This window comes from Coregonus lavaretus, assembly GCF_964263955.1.
Source record: "Coregonus lavaretus genome assembly, chromosome: 9".
NCBI classification, from domain to species: Eukaryota; Metazoa; Chordata; class Actinopteri; order Salmoniformes; family Salmonidae; genus Coregonus; species Coregonus lavaretus.
In genome coordinates this window covers 15,832,367-15,849,316 of record NC_139996.1, presented here as the reverse complement: position 1 = coordinate 15,849,316, position 16,950 = coordinate 15,832,367, and the positions used below count along the sequence as shown (strand labels likewise).

General features: G+C 45.1%; 1 protein-coding gene across 1 annotated transcript; it reads left to right on the top strand.

The window, feature by feature from the left end:
- Positions 1-452: 452 nt before the first annotated feature.
- On the top strand, positions 453-16,260 carry LOC311134430 (solute carrier family 45 member 3-like; the record flags this gene model as incomplete). The annotated part of the gene is made up of 4 exons (XM_084168110.1): positions 453-600; positions 5,944-6,777; positions 9,551-9,816; positions 15,817-16,260. The coding sequence occupies 4 exons, from the start codon at positions 453-455 to the stop codon at positions 16,258-16,260; spliced, it is 1,692 nt and encodes a 563-aa protein (XP_084024236.1).
- Positions 16,261-16,950: the final 690 nt, after the last annotated feature.

Sequence of the window (16,950 nt, the reverse complement as noted above, 5' to 3'; positions counted from 1 at the left end):
GTTGGAATCCTCTTCCTTGTCTTGTGAGAAAGCCTCTTCGCTGCAGCAGCTATCAAGCAATCTCTGTGCCTGAGGCGTCTGACCACCAGGTGTTTAGCCTGAGAGTGACCTGTCTGGCTCAGCATGCGTGGGCCCTTTTCTCTCCCGGCGTCCCTCCCTCCTCAGGCCGGTCTTAGCTATCAGCCTCCATGCTTTCCAACGTGAGTCAATATGTTATTTTGTTTTTCTCAACGCCTCTCTCTCTCTCCTCTGTTCTCTTCTTTCAGATCCAGAATGCTGAAGCTAGGATGGATCCTCCAGGTCATCTGAGACGGTCTGTGTGTTCTCCCTGCTCTCCGTCCGCGACGGCCCCTTCGTCCCCGAGTCTAGTCCCGCGGGGCCCCATCTGCCTCTCCCTCTCCCGGCAGCAGCCCCCAGTAGTGGGGTAGCAGTGGAAAGGCGACCCTGTAAATATGTCTGGATGGAGGTCTCAGTGGCGTCTCGTCCTGCTGAACTCCCTGACCTGCGGCCTGGAGATCTGCGTGGCAGCTGGGATCACGTATGTTCCCCCCCTGCTGCTGGAGGCTGGGGTAGAGGAACAGTACATGACTATGGTGCTAGGTAAGCCAGCTCTGGTTACTCCCCCTTTGTCCCCTCTCTCTGAAAGGACATTAATTAGACATGAAAGAGTCTTCATCTAAGGGGAAGATGAGAGAGCCCTCCCCCATTAGCTATATATCACCCCAACACACACACATGCATGCATGCATGCATGCACACACACACACACACACAAACAGGCGTGTGCACACACCCATGCTCACACGCACGTGCGCACACACACACACACACACACACACGCCCTTGGGGGGAGAAACTGGAGAATAGGATCCATCCGTCTCTTCTGTTGCTCTCTAGCTGACCACTTGAGGGATTGTTGGGTGTCAACTGGATAAGAGCGTCTGCTAAATGACTAAAATGTAAATATAAACTGTTTCCCATTATTTATTACATTATACACTTCTCTCTTTTCCCAGTGTCTCTGCTGTTACTTTTTCATGTTTTATGGTAGAAAATATGATTATACCCCATCGCATAATTTTTATGTCCCTTTTTATTGCAGTTAAACTGTCTGCAGATTGCAGTGCCAATCTAATTTGAGACTCATTAATGTAGTCCAAGGAAATGTGTAACGCATATAAAAGCCAAACAAATTGAAACGTATTCTGCGGGTTGGTGAACAACTGTGTAGCATCCATGAATGATTTATCAGTTGTTGGTGGCTCAGATTTGATATTCAAATTGATTATATCCTCTGTAGGAATGGTAAAGGATAGGAGACAAACCTCTTATTAAAGTGTGTGTGTGTGTCTGCCTGCTAGCGTGCACGTGACTGTGTGTGTCTGCCTGCTAGCGTGCACGTGACTGTGTGTGACTGTTTCTGTGAGATAGGGTGGGGCAGGGCCACAGGTCTCTCGCTATTAGTCCATTTCCCACTGGCCTTGCAGGCGTCATTGAGGCCATTACCTAAATCAGAGGCCAAATCACCTGTTGCTTTGTTCAGGTCGTAATCAGGTGCTAATTGAAAGGCAGTGGGAGACAGAGAGAGGGAACGGCTGGAGGCAGCAGCCCCCCGTTTCACAGGCCTAGTTTTACTGATTATACTCTTTACATGAGTTGCACTTCAGAACTCAAAACTGAAATGAAGCAGGTCATTTGCTGTGCAGCTAGGGTTTTTACTGGTGAGGGTTGTCAGAGGGCTTAGTGTGGAGGTACAGAGGCCCAGTGCTCTGGAGGGGTCCTGTCCTGCTGGAAGTTGAAAGGTCAGTGCCCCAACAGCCCGTTAGAAAATGTATCTAAAACAGCCTGCTGTCTCCTGTGGCTGCTGGCCTGCTGGCACAGGACCACATTTACAAAAACAAAAACATACTAACTGTTCTGTCCCCCTGATGGAACAGGCTCATTTTAGATCCCCATAGTTGAGTTTCTAATCTGGTTCTGGACAGTGGCTGTGGGTTTGTTCTACACTAACAACAGCAGAACAAATCTAAAGATGTGGAGCAGAGGCCTACTGATAGATACAAAGAGGGGTTGTTGTTGTTAGATCTCATTGCCTGCAAAAAGTGGCATGCTGTTATGTTTGACCTAACATTAATACATTTATTTTATTATTACCCCTTTTTCGTGATATCCAATTGGTAGTTACAGTCTTGTCCCATTGCTGCAACTCTCGTACGGACTCGGGAGAGGCGAAGGTCGAGAGCCATGCAACCTCCAAAACATGACCCTGCTAAGCCGCACTACTTGCTTAACCCGGAAGCCAGCCGCACCAATGTGTCGGAGGAAACACTGTACAACTGGCGACCGAAGTCAGCGTGCATGCGCCCGGCCCGCCACAAGGAGTCGCTAGAGAGCGATGGAAGAAGGACATCCCGGCCGGCCAAACCCTCCCCTAACCCGGATGACGATAGACCAATTGTGTGCCGCCTCATGGATCTCCCGGTCACGGCCGGCTGCGACACAGCCTGGGATCGAACCCGGATCTGTAGTGATGCCTCAAGCACGGCGATGCAGTGCCTTAGACCGCTGCACCACTCGAGAGGCCCGCAGTTGTTCAGGTTTAAATATAGACACCACACCACTGGCTCTGTGTATATATAGTCAATGTGTTGCAGTGGATTCTTTGTGTAGGCGATGTGAATAGTTGCATTATCCTGTCGCCAGCAAATGGCAATTACAGCTCCAATGGACGGATAATATGATGTACGTACACTCCACTCTCCCTCTCTGTAAACAGCTGCATGCAAACGGGAGAAAAAATGTCTTTGTATCGTTCCGACACAACCCGTAAACCTGATCTGGAAATGGCACAAAACCTTGTTCACTTTCCCCCTTAGCTTCTTCTAATGGAACGGCCGAGTGTTAAGTGAATGGAGATGGATATTGTGTCCTGGAGGCTGAAGGCAAATTTTCCTAGCAGTAGTGTCAGATTCTCAGATGCACTCCATCTACTTTATCTAATGGCTACTTCTCTGGATTTATACTTCCCAGTTGCCTCTCTTTAATTCTTTAATCTACTCTTCTCTGTCTCTGTCAGGCTTTCTGGAGAGTGGCTCAGGGGCATGTCTCATGTTAGAAAAGCACATTATAGTGTGTGTCCTGTATTTGAGTTGCAAAGCACATGGTGGGGTGTGTATACTGCTTATAAGTTAGAGAGCACATGTGGTGTGTGTGTGTATTCTATATGAGAAAGCACATTGCTGTGTGTGTACATACTGGGATTGTATGTCAAATCAAATGTATTGGTCACATACACATATTTAGCAGATGTTATTGCGGGTGTAGTGAAATGCTTGTGGTGTGGTGAGGGAAAGAGAGCTCATATTTAGCGGAGTAGGACTGTGTGTGAGTTCAGACTGTACCATCATGCTCTACAGTCATGGTCAAAAGTTTTGAGAATGACACAAATATTAATTTTCACAAAGTCTGCTGCCTCAGTTTTTATGATGGCAATTTGCATATACTCCAGAATGTTATGAAGAGTGATCAGATGAATTGCAATGAATTGCAAAGTCCCTCTTTGCCATGAAAATGAACTCATGTCAGTGATTCTCTCATTAACACAGGTGAGAGTGTTGACGAGGACAAGGCTGTAGATCACTCTGTCCTGCTGATTGAGTTAGAATAACAGACTGGAAGCTTTAAAAGGAGGGTGGTGCTTGAAATCATTGTTCTTCCTCTGTTAACCATGGTTACCTGCAAGGAAACACGTGCCGTCATCATTGCTTTGCACAAAAAGGGCTTCACAGGCAAGGATATTACTGCTAGTATGATTGCACCTAAATCAACTATTTATCAGATCATCAAGAACTTCAAGGAGAGAGGTTCAATTGTTGTGAAGAAGGCTTCAGGGCGCCCAAGAAAGTCCAGCAAGCGCCAGGACCGTCTCCTAAAGTTGATTCAGCTGCGGGATCGGGGCACCACCAGTGCAGAGCTTGCTCAGGAATGGCAGCAGGCAGGTGTGAGTGCATCTGCACGCACAGTGAGGCAAAGACTTTTGGAGGATGGCCTGGTGTCAAGAAGGGCAGCGAGGAAGCCACTTCTCTCCAGGAAAAACATCAGGGACAGACTGATATTCTGCAAAAGGTACAGGGATTGGACTGCTGAGGACTGGGGTAAAGTCATGTTCTCTGATGAATCCCCTTTCCGATTGTTTGGGGCATCCGGAAAAAAGCTTGTCCGGAGAGGACAAGGTGAGCGTTACCATCAGTCCTGTGTCATGCCAACAGTAAAGCATCCTGAGACCATTCATGTGTGTGGTTGCTTCTCTGCCAAGGGAGAGGGCTCACTCACAATTTTGCCTATGAACACAGCCATGAATAAAGAATGGTAACACATCCTCCGAGAGCAACTTCTCCCAACCATCCAAGAACAGTTTGGTGACGAACGATGCCTTTTCCAGCATGATGGAGCACCTTGCCATAAGGCAAAAGTGATAACTAAGTGGCTCGGGGAACAAAACATCGACATTTTGGGTCCATGGCCAGGAAACTCCCCAGACCTTAATCCCATTGAGAACTTGTGGTCAATCCTCAAGAGGCGGGTGGACAAACAAAAACCCACAAATTCTGACAAACTTCAAGCATTGATTATGCAAGAATGGGCTGCCATCAGTCAGGATGTGGCCCAGAAGTTAATTGACAGCATGCAGGGGCGGATTGCAGAGGTCTTGAAAAAGAAGGGTCAACACTGCAAATATTGACTCTTTGCATAAACTTAATGTAATTGTCAATAAAAGCCTTTGACACTTATAGAATGCTTGTAATTATACTTCAGTATACCATAGTAACATCTGACAAAATATCTCATAACACTGAAGCAGCAAACTTTGTGAAGACCAATACTTGTGTCATTCTCAAAACTTTTGACCACGACTGTACACACTGGATTGTTATAAAGGGCCTCCAAAGCTGTGGCAGCCAGGCAGAAATGTGACTGAGGGTCTGACTGCAGTGACCCATTCTGTATGTCTCTGTCTCTGTCTCTGGCCTTCCGTACGCCTGTCTTTCCGTCCGTCTGTCTGTCTGTCTGTGGGGCTGCTCCACTGAGAGCCTGTCAACATGAACTAAACCCCCAACCAACAAACCAACCACATATTCTTTACCTTAGGAAATGTTTTCCTGGGAACCATTACACAACTTAATGCCAATAAAATAGTATCTGGTTTCTTTCATTTCATTGTGTAACAGTTTCCAACAAAGTGTTGTTGTCAGATATCCATCCAGGTAGATAAAACCCATACATAAAAGGTAATTGTCTGGGAATGGAGTAATGGAATTTCTCTATTCATACAGTATACTCTCCAGTCTCCACACATATTTCATCAGCATGACACTTATGGCATCCCTCATGTGGATTTAGTTAATATAATTGTATTTTTATTCTCTATGGAATTTGAAACCATGTTTTTAAAAGAAGCATTCCTTGCATGCTCCCATTGCAAAACCAGAGGCGTACATCTGGCCATTGTGGGGAATGTGAGTTGAATGTGAGCTGTGTTGCTCCACAAGCAGCCTTTCTCATGAGGTGTTCCAATTAGCCCAAGCTAGCAGTGGGGAGCAGTGGGGAGGAGAGGGAGGTTGATGGTGAGTTAGCTTGGGGCACAGAACCATTGGTAGTCAGCCTTCACTAGCACTCAAAGAGATGGATGGAGCAGTGAGGGGGCCAGTGGGGCCACAGAGCCTGCCTCCAAGCCCTGTCAGCATAGGGAAGGTAGTGAAATAGTAAGCTGGACGATACCAGAAAACATCAGATGCAGCCAGGACATTTGTTGGATTGCAGATTTCCCAGTTCACAGGTAAATATTGTGGTAAAACTCAAATCCAATAACTATTATGTTGGCTTTGACTTTGATACTGACAACCAATTAATCAACATCACTAATTCCCTCCTTTTTCTCCCCAGGTATTGGCCCAGTGTTAGGTCTCATCTTCATCCCTCTGATTGGCTCAGCCAGTGACCATTGCAACAGCAGCTACGGCCGCCGCCGGCCCTTCATCTGGCTGCTGTCCCTGGGCGTCCTCTTAGCCCTCTTCATCATCCCCCATGCCGACCTGCTGGCTGCCTACTTCTCCTGGGGCGGACGCACCCTGCAGGTGGCCTTCCTCATTCTCGGTGTGGGCCTGCTCGACTTCTGTGGCCAGGTGTGCTTCACGCCGCTGGAGGCGCTCCTGTCTGACCTGTACCGCGATGAGGAGGACTGCAACCAGGCCTTCGCCATGTTCTCCTTTATGGTCAGCCTGGGAGGCTGCGTGGGCTACCTACTGCCTGCACTGGACTGGAGCCGGGGCCTGCTGTCCGTCTACCTGGGCGGCCAGGCAGAGTGCCTCTTCTTCATGCTCATCCTCATCTTCGTGACCAGCGTGCTGATCACCATGAAGGTGTTGGAGGAGTCGCCGTGTGCCGGCGCCGCGGCCCTGGAGCCCGGTCCTCTCTTGGAGGCAGGCCGCTGTGGCGTGCCGCGCTCCTGCTGCTACCTGCTCAAGTGCAAGCTGCGGCTGCTCAAGTTGGATCCGCTGCTGTGCCTGCTGAGGACGTGCTGGTCCATGACGCCGGTCATCTACCGCAGCTACTGCCACGTGCCCCGGGTGATGAGGCAGCTGTGTGTGGCCCAGCTCTGCAGCTGGATGGCCGTCATGTCCTTCATGCTCTTTTATACAGACTTTATGGGGGAGGGGCTGTACGAGGGCATGCCCAGCGCTGCCCCCGGGACCGCCTCCAGGCAACGCTACGACGACGGTGAGTTGACTCTCTTTTTGTAGATATACTATGTGATTCTATCACTAACTTTGGCAGGGCAAGCTTCAGAGTGCCTCTCCATCTCTCATGTAGACACTATTTGATATTATCACATAAATACTTTGGCTGGGCAAGCTCTGCTTCATTGGGACTAGATCCTTGATCGTTGATGGATTCACAATCAGAGAACCCAAAGTTCTCAAATGGCCAATAGAGCAGTGGTGTAAAGTAACTAAGTAAAAATAAGTTGAAGGACTACTTAAGTCGTTTTTTGGGGTACCTGTACTTTACTTTACTATTTATATGTTTGACAACTTTTAATTTTACTCCACTACATTCCTAAATAAAATATGTGTTTTTTACTCATTTTCCCTGACACCCAAAAGTACTTGTTGCATTTCGAATGCTCAGGCAGGACAGCAATATGGTCCAATTCAAGCACCTATCAATATAACGTGTTGCCATCCCTACTGCCTCTGGACCATAAATTATGTCTGAGTGTTGGAGTGTGCCCCTGGGCTGTCCCTAAATTTAGAAAAACAAGAACATTGTGCTGTCTGTTTTTTTCTTAATATAAGGAATTTGATGTATAGCATTTACTTTTACTTTTACTCAAGTATGAAAATGTACTACATTTCCACCACTGTACTTAAGTACATTTCAATCCAGATACTGTATGTGCTTTTACGAAGATAAAAAAAAACATGTAGGCTATGAGGATTACACGTTTATATTCGTAGGTACATCCATCGTAACAAGAAATAGATGACAATGGTGGTCATTTCAACTCGTTGTATTTTTTCCCAACCGCTATGACTGATTGGTGGCACTGTCCGCTAAGACAGTTGGCTCATAGTTGTGAGTTCTAATCCCACATGGGGCAGATATATATTTTTTCTTCAAATCCTTTATTTACAATATTCATCCCGTGCCCACACACTTCTAATTCTGAAAAGTGAAAGCATACCTGTGAGAGGGGTTGCCCTGGTAGTAGTTGTAGGATTTTATACAGTACCCAAAACCAATCTATGAGTTAATTTGACTACTGGAAAAAGAGCTACTGCAGTGGGGTTTGGATTGAATTGAGCGCCTAATCTTCATTTTCAAGGTGACGATTGCACTTTTCTTCCCAACACAATACCGCAATACATTTTAGTCCACATTTCAAATATTTTGTTGAAACTAACTGTCAAGAGCCGTATTTGCTTGTAATGTACATCATTTTATTATCAGAGCGTGCCAGTGGTCTTCTAGTAAGTATGTTTTAGTGAGAAAGTGTTGGGATCAGGTACAACTATATTTACCCACCCCCAAAATGAATATTTATGATCAATTCCCCCCACCCACAACTTCTCACCTCAATGCATTTTTTTTTATTTGAAGGGTTTGGGCAAAGGCTGAAATTGGGGTTGAGAGTAAAAGGCGCTGCATGGTCAATCCGACGTCTGGATTGGCCGTGCAGCATTTACGGTGATAAGGCCTCTGCAGAAGTCAGGGCATTCATACGTATTGTGCTTCTCAGAGCAGCACAGAGCTGTTGTGCAGAGCTGTTGTCAAGGAAGTGAGTTTGTGTTTACACAGGACCTCCTGCCCCCACCTACCATCAACCAATCATGTCAATGGGGAGCTATACGTAGCTATATGGAGCCCTCCGCGTTGTTAAAAAATGTGGGAAGTGCATGACGATGCGGTATGGAGCTCAATTTGGCCTCTGCATGCCTCCAGAGGCTCCACAATTGCGTCACACCCTCCATACGGAGCCTCCGACCACATTTTCAGATCAACCATAAATTGGCTTTTACCCTTTAATAGTGTGGTTCATAATCCCCTACACGCTTAGAAAAAAGGTTGGTTATAAAATAGAACCCTTTTTGGTTCCAGGTAGAACCCTTTTGGGTTCCATGTAGAACACTCTGTGGAAAGGGTTCTACATGGAATCCAAAATAGTTGGTGGGACCCAGACCTGGGTTTAAATACTAGTTGAATTCTTTGGAGCGTTTGCTCTAGCCTGCCTGGAGTGCCAGATGGGCAGGGTTTTCAGTTTTGGGACTATTCTATTGGTCCATTAAGCCATGCAAGCTCAATCAAGCACAGCTTAAGTATTTGAAAATATATCATATAGTTTTTTTACCTAGATCTGGTGGGACTGGAGCAAGAGCCACCGCCTCAGCAAACACAGGCCTCCTCCTTCCTCGCCCGCAGAGCTCTCACTCAGGGTTTATTTAATGTTAATTTGGTCTGTGATGGTTTCCGATACAGTCCAGTCAAACTGTTTGCTGACTCAACCGTTTGCTGGTCTTTAAATTCCTCACAGAGCACATCTGTTCTGTGTGTTGATGGCTTGTGCAAACAGAATTGCAAAACACATAAAGAACCATTACATATATAGGTTAATCTGTGGTGCTGTATCTTTAGACAGGTTGAAAGTATGATGTGAAATGGAAAAAACACACTTATAACACAAATCATAACCCGGCTCCTACAGGGGTATTTTTGAATACTTAGTGTCCGGATTAGGTTACTGGTTGTATTTTACATTTGCAACCGCAGCAGGTTGTGGTGTATTAGTACTGTGTTTGACCTTGTTCTTGGGTTGTGCCTGTTTGTGTATGCATGAACCAAGGACGATTAGTAATCTAATGGCTAGCTAACTAACCAGAATTAGAATAATGTAGAATTACTGTAACCAATAACCTAAATGTTAGGGAATAGAATTAATATAACATAATATTGTATCTTAATTTGTTGCCACAATTTCAATCCTGTCTTGCAGGCATCCGTATGGGCAGCCTGGGCCTGTTCCTGCAGTGTGCTACCTCAACTGTCTTCTCCCTGCTCATGAGCCGACTGGTCCGCCATTTTGGCTCGCGCCGGGTCTACCTGAGCAGCATGGTGAGCTTCACCATCTCTGCCCTGGTCATATGTATGTCCAAGAGCGTGGTCCTGGTCACCCTGATGTCAGCTCTGACAGGCTTTGCCTACGCCACGCTGCAGACGCTGCCCTACACCCTCACCTGCCACTACCACAAGGAAATGGAGGTAAGGACAGAAAGGCACACATACATAAAGGACTCTGCGGTCCCTGCACTGAGAATCGTGTACAGCTCTGGAAAAAAGTTAATTATCAGTTTCTCTGGTTTTACTATTTATAGGTATGTGTTTGGGTAAAAATAACATTTTTGTTTTATTCTATAAACTACTGACAACATTTCTCCCAAATTCCACATTTTTTTGTCATTTAGAACATTTATTTGCAGATAATGACTGGTCAAAATAACAAAAAAGATGCAGTGTTGTCAGACCTCGAATAATGCAAAGAAAATTAGTTCATGTTCATTTTTAAACAACACAATACTAATGTTTTAGTTCAGAAATCAATATTTGGTGGAATAACCCTGATTTTCAATCACAGCTTTCATGCGTCTTGGCATGCTCTCCACCAGTCTTTCACATTGATGTTGGGTGACTTTATGCCACTCCTGGCGCAAAAAATCAAACAGCTCGGCTTTGTTTGATGGCTTGTGACCATCCATCTTCCTCTTCCTCACATTACAGAAGTTTTCAATGGGGTTCAGGTCTGGAGATTGGGCTGGCCATGACAGGGTCTTGATCTGGTGGTCCTCCATCCACACCTTGATTGACCTGGCTGTGTGGCATGGCACATTGTCCTGCTGGAAAAACCAATCCTCAGAGTTGGGGAACAATGTCAGAGCAAAAGGAAGCACGTTTTCTTCCAGGACAACCTTGTATGTGGCTTGATTCATGCGTCCTTCACAAAGACAAATCTGCCCGATTCCAGCCTTGCTGAAGCACCCCCAGATCATCACCGATCCTCCACCAAATTTCACAGTGGATGCGAGACACTGTGGGTTGTAGGCCTCTCCAGGTCTCCATCTAACCATTAGACGACCAGGTGTTGGGCAAAGCTGAAAATTGGACTCATCAGAGAAGATGTCCTTACTCCAGTCCAATCCTTATGGTCTTTTGCAAACCTCAGCCTGGCTCTTCTTTGCTTCTCATTGATGAAGGGCTTTTTTTCTAGCTTTGCATGACTTCAGCCCTGCCCCTAGGAGCCTGTCTCGAACCGTCCTCACCGTGCACTTCACCCCAGCTGCCATTTACCATTCTTTTTGTAGGTCACTTGATGTCATCCTACGGTTGTTGAGTGACATTCAAATGAGTTGGCGGTCATCCCGGTCAGTAGAGAGTCGTTTTCGCCCTCTGCCGGTCTGTAGCTTTGTTGTCCCCAATGTCTGCTGCTTGACCTTGTTCTTATGAACCGCCGTCTTTGAAATTTTAAGGATGGAAGCAACCTGACGCTCACTGTATCCCTCTGCCAGTAAAGCCAGAATTGAAACCTTCTTTTCCTCACTCAAAACTTTCCTTTTCAACTCTTTTGGCATGGTCAATAGTTATTTTTTAAAATTAATATTACTTTTGAGGTACGATTAGCACTGTTTTTGCCATCCAGCTGGTCCTATTGCAAGAGGATAGTGACGACCACAGCAGTGGTTTTTATACTTTTCCTCGTTAAATAGGATTTGGTTCAGGTGATAACCTAATCAGTACCTAATTCAGTAGAATGAGGTGTGCCTGTGTTGGAATTCAACAGACACTGGAATGGAATGGCTGTCATACATGTAGAGATGCTGATTTAAGAACATTTTGCAGTGGTCTCTTAATTTTTTCCACAGCTGTATATGGGTAATTCTATAAACTAGGATTCCTACAATGAACAACTTGTTACAGCTGTTGATAAATCATTGATAATAATCTGCCTTTTTCATGTCATTACATTAAGATATAAAGGGGGATCATAGCTATATTCAATCAAATTAACAAGTTGATTTAAAACCTATGTTTAACCCTTCATCATTGTTGGTGTCTTGACAGATTTGTCCAAAATCATGAGCCATAAAACATTACTTTTCTGTCCTTGCATTTAGGGCAGTGTAAATTGTCCTTATCATATATTAAGCATTAATCAGTTAAATTAGACATTGAACTTGAACCCTGTAAGAATCCTGGATCTAGGCCTCCCGAGTGGCGCAGCGGTCTAAGGCACTGCATCACAGTGCTTGAGGCATCACTACAGATCCGGGTTCGATCCCGGGCTGTGCCGCAGCCGGCCGCGACCGGGAGACCCATGAGGCGACGCACAATTGGCCCAGCGTCGTCCGGGTTAGGGGAGGGTTTGGCCGGCTGGGATGTCCTTGTACCATCGCGCTCTAGCGACTCCTGTGGCGGGCCGGGCGCATGCACGCTGACACGGTCGCCAGTTGTACGGTGTTTCCTCCGACACATTGGTGCGGCTGGCTTCCGGGTTAAGCAAGCAGTGTGTCAAGAAGCAGTGCGGCTTGGCAGGTTTGTGTTTCGGAGGACGCATGGCTCTCGACATTCGCCTCTCCCGAGTCCGTACGGGAGTTGCAGCGATGGGACAAGACTGTAACTACCAATTAGATATCACGAAAAAGGGGGTAAAAAGTACCATAAAAATAAAATAGAATCCTTGATCTAGCAGTGTAAGTACAGGTACATAACATTTCCTTATGTTATGGGGTGAAAACAGTTTTCATGGGCACACAAATCCAAAATAATGTATGCATTGCAAAATCGAATGCTTCTAACCAATACAGAGTCACCTTACCTTGATACTTAACACCTACATCGATACTGTCATTAACGTGGTTCTTCAATAATTATATAATATACACCGTGATATTTTCACACATCATCATCTGATCCAGGAAGGAATTTTCCGAATGACAGTCAAGTGAGGAACAGCTGTTATGATAGCACATGCCATGCAACAACAGCCCAAGTGCTGGAAAAAGGAATGCAAGGAATGTCCAGAATATTTTGGTGTCTCATTCGTTTCACTGGTGAAGAAGGTTGTGTCTGGATCCACTGTTGGATCTAATATTCCTAGCGAATTGATGTTGATCATCTGTTGTTGTCTGCTTGATTTACAGCAGGGTCTCCTTAGATTTAACAGAGAAAGCATCAAGGTAATGAGTTCATGTTTTCATATGTTTTTGTGCCTCGGATTGGACACTGAGTCTACTGTGTGCAATTGTATAGGATAGACTTGTGCAACACCCAACACTATTCCTATTAATTATTCTGGATATAATGACAACAAATTACATAGTCTAGTGGGCTTATTCACAAAATGATCTGGTAATGAAATAACATGACAAATACATTTTGTTTTCCATGTTAGACCTGCAATTTTAAACAATACAAGGGGCTTGAAGTAGCCTTCTTCAACTAGAATTTGGAGCTCAGAAATTCAAGTACTGGAATAGGCCTACCTTGAAAATCAGACATTTCCTCAATTTGGTACTTGAAAAGTCCTTGTAATTATTGTAGGCAATTTATGTTCTCCTGCTCCTTTATAATTATCTGTGATTTCATTTTTGATCAATTTTTGTGAGAGATGTGGCCACTTGTTTCCCGCCGCTTCAATTGAAGGGTGTTGCGCTACTCTGTTGCGGTAAAACCACGTGGATTATTATGAGGACGACAACATCTAATGTTGGCTCCAACTTGGCTTTCCATACAAATCCTTCCATTAAAAAAGGAACCTACTTTTTGGTCACTTTCTCATTATAAAAACAGCGATGGTGAGATTCAAATGGTGAGATAAATGCTACCGCTATTCATGGCTTTATTATGTGTGCCTGCGTCGGCCACATAGGCTACAAAAGAATTGCAGTGCATGCATCCAATCTATTTAGTCAGGCAATGTCCACATTATTCACACATATTTTAGAATGTAATAATACTTTGAATATCAATGCATTGGCAAGGCCTAAAATATTAATTATTCTTAAAGTGGTAATGGCCTACTTTTTTGACACTTTTTGCATGCACTTTGTGTGTTCTATATTAGGCCCTATATGTACAATTATATAAATTGTACAATTGTATAACTTTGAGGTCCTTGAAAATTACAATTAAGTGCTTGAAAAAGTCCCTGAAAGTCCTTGAATTTGACTTGCCAATGTCTGTATGAACCCTGCTTAAAGGATGTATAGTCCTAGGCCTATGTTGTTGTATACAGTGAGGGGAAAAAGTATTTGATCCCCTGCTGATTTTGTACGTTTGCCCACTGACAAAGACATGATCAGACTATAATTTTAATGGTAGGTTTATTTGAACAGTGAGAGAAAAGCGCATGTAAAATTTTTTATAAATTGATTTGCATTTTAATGAGGGAAATAAGTATTTGACCCCTCTGCAAAACATGACTTAGTACAAAACCCTTGTTGGCAATCACAGAGGTCAGACGTTTCTTGTAGTTGGCCACCAGGTTTGCACACATCTCAGGAGGGATTTTGTTCCACTCCACTTTGCAGATCTTCTCCAAGTCATTAAGGTTTCGAGGCTGACGTTTGGCAACTTGAACCTTCAGCTCCCTCCACAGATTTTCTATGGGATTAAGGTCTGGAGACTGGCTAGGCCACTCCAGGACCTTAATGTGCTTCTTCTTGAGCCACTCCTTTGTTGCCTTGGCCGTGTGTTTTGGGTCATTGTCATGCTGGAATACCCATCCATGACCCATTTTCAATGCCCTGGCTGAGGGAAGGAGGTTCTCACCCAAGATTTTACGGTACATGGCCCCGTCCATCGTCCCTTTGATGTGGTGAAATTGTCCTGTCCCCTTAGCAGAAAAACACCCCCAAAGCATAATGTTTCCACCTCCATGTTTGACGGTGGGGATGGTGTTCTTGGGGTCATAGACAGCATTCCTCCTCATCCAAACACGGCGAGTTGAGTTGATGCCAAAGCGCTCAATTTTGGTCTCATCTGACCACAGCACTTTCACCCAGTTCTCCTCTGAATCATTCAGATGTTCATTGGCAAACTTCAGACGGGCATGTATAGGTGCTTTCTTGAGCAGGGGGACCTTGCGGGCGCTGCAGGATTTCAGTCCTTCACGGCGTAGTGTGTTACCAATTGTTTTCTTGGTGACTATGGTCCCTGCTGCCTTGAGATCATTGACAAGATCCTCCCGTGTAGTTCTGGGCTGATTCCTCACCGTTCTCATGATCATTGCAACTCCATGAGGTGAGATCTTGCATGGAGCCCCAGGCCGAGGGAGATTTAAAGTTATTTTGTGTTTCTTCCATTTGCGAATAATCGCACCAACTGTTGTCACCTTCTCACCAAGCTGCTTGGCGATGGTCTTGTAGCCCATTCCAGCCTTGTGTAGGTCTACAATCTTGTCCCTGACATCCTTGGAGAGCTCTTTGGTCTTGGCCATGGTGGAGAGTTTGGAAATGGATTGATTGATTGCTTCTGTGGACAGGTGTCTTTTATACAGGTAACAAACTGAGATTAGGAGCACTCCCTTTAAGAGTGTGCTCCTAATCTCAGCTCGTTACCTGTATAAAAGACACCTGGGAGCCAGAAATCTTTCTGATTGAGAGGGGGTCAAATACTTATTTCCCTCATTAAAATGCAAATCAATTTATAACATTTTTGACATGCGTTTTTCTGGATTATTTTGTTGTTATTCTGTCTCTCACTGTTCAAATAAACCTACCATTAAAATTATAGACTGATCATTTCTTTGTCAGTGGGCAAACGTACAAAATCAGCAGGGGATCAAATACTTTTTTCCCTCACTGTAGGTGGAGTTCTGGGCTAATTTGCATATATTCACTTTTATTCCTCTAAGTACACATGTGGAACTGCATAAAAATCATTTTTATTTTTGTTTCAAACCATTTTGACATTTTGGATCCCAATGTCACACACTGGCCCCATTATTTATAGAAAGACCCATATGGGATCATATTCTAACCCTGATACATTTCTGTTGACTCCTTTAGACGCCATGTATCGGCTGAGTCAACAGCCATGTATATTACTCATATTCCAATACAAACAAACTCTCACATCTTGCTCATAATTTTTCTACCTCTCTCCTGACACATATTCAAATCTAGCCCTACACACACAAACTCCCTTGCACACAATGCCTAGGCCTAGACTGTATATTGAATGTACTTATATCTCCTTGCATTTCAGGTTTACATGCCAAATAAGAAAACCCAAAACATGCTTAAGAATGGGATTGCGATCAAGCGGGACTCGATCACGCATTTGACAGCCATGGACGAGGAGGGGTGGCTAACCCACAAACTGGGTTGCACCAATGGGCATGCCTTCTTCAGCCAGGACGGCTCAGACTACTACCCCCCTCCCCACGGCCAGAATGGATCGTCCCTCAGCGCCACGGGCCCCGAGCAGGATGAGCCGGAGGGCTACGAGAAGCGCGGCGTAGGATTGGACTTTGCCATCCTGGACAGCACCTTCCTCCTCTCTCAGGTCTTCCCCACTCTCTTCATGGGCATGATAGTTCAGTTCACAAAGTCTGTCACTGCCTATATGGCCTCCTCCGCCATTTTTGGCATCATTGCTATTTATCTGGCCAACCAGATCATCTTTGACCAAAAGGACCTCAATAGCTGAAAGAACCAGGAACCAGTAGTGAAGGAATGCACCCTTGGATGCACGACTGCTTCCAGCATGTAACGCTCCAGTGTTGTTGCTGGCCGTTGCCATGGCATCACCAATGCATTGCAATGAGGCAGCCGTCTGTACGTTTGTATGTATGTGTGTGGCAGAATTAAAGGAAAATGACAATTGTTACCTCCAGAGATTACTGCAGGCAGTTACTATGGCTACGAGAGAGAGGCATTAGCTGGTCTGTCGACGCTGTCTGTGTACTTAAGAGTGTCTCTCACCTTGTTCCCCTCAGTCACATAGAAGGCCGCTCAGAGAGGTCCCTTCTCCTTCTCCTCGGGTACAACTAGCTACACAGCTTGATCAGACTCCATCAGACCTTAGACAACTGAAATACAGATGTATTAACATTTTACTCTCATCTATGTGTGAAGTGGTGGAGTTTGTCAACATTATATCTTTAAAATAGTCTGCTCTTAGTCGAAGTCAACAGGAGATTATTGCTCACTTCTCATTCAGACTGGCCGCGGGAGATAGGAACAAGCCAATCTGGAGAGCCCATTACCTGCTTGGGAAAGAATCCGGTCTCACATAGCTACATGCTGCTACTCTAGGGCCATGTTTTGTTTGTTCTTATCAGCCAGGTTGTGCTTGCGGTCACAATGAGTGAGTTATGCATTACTCACAGAGACTTAC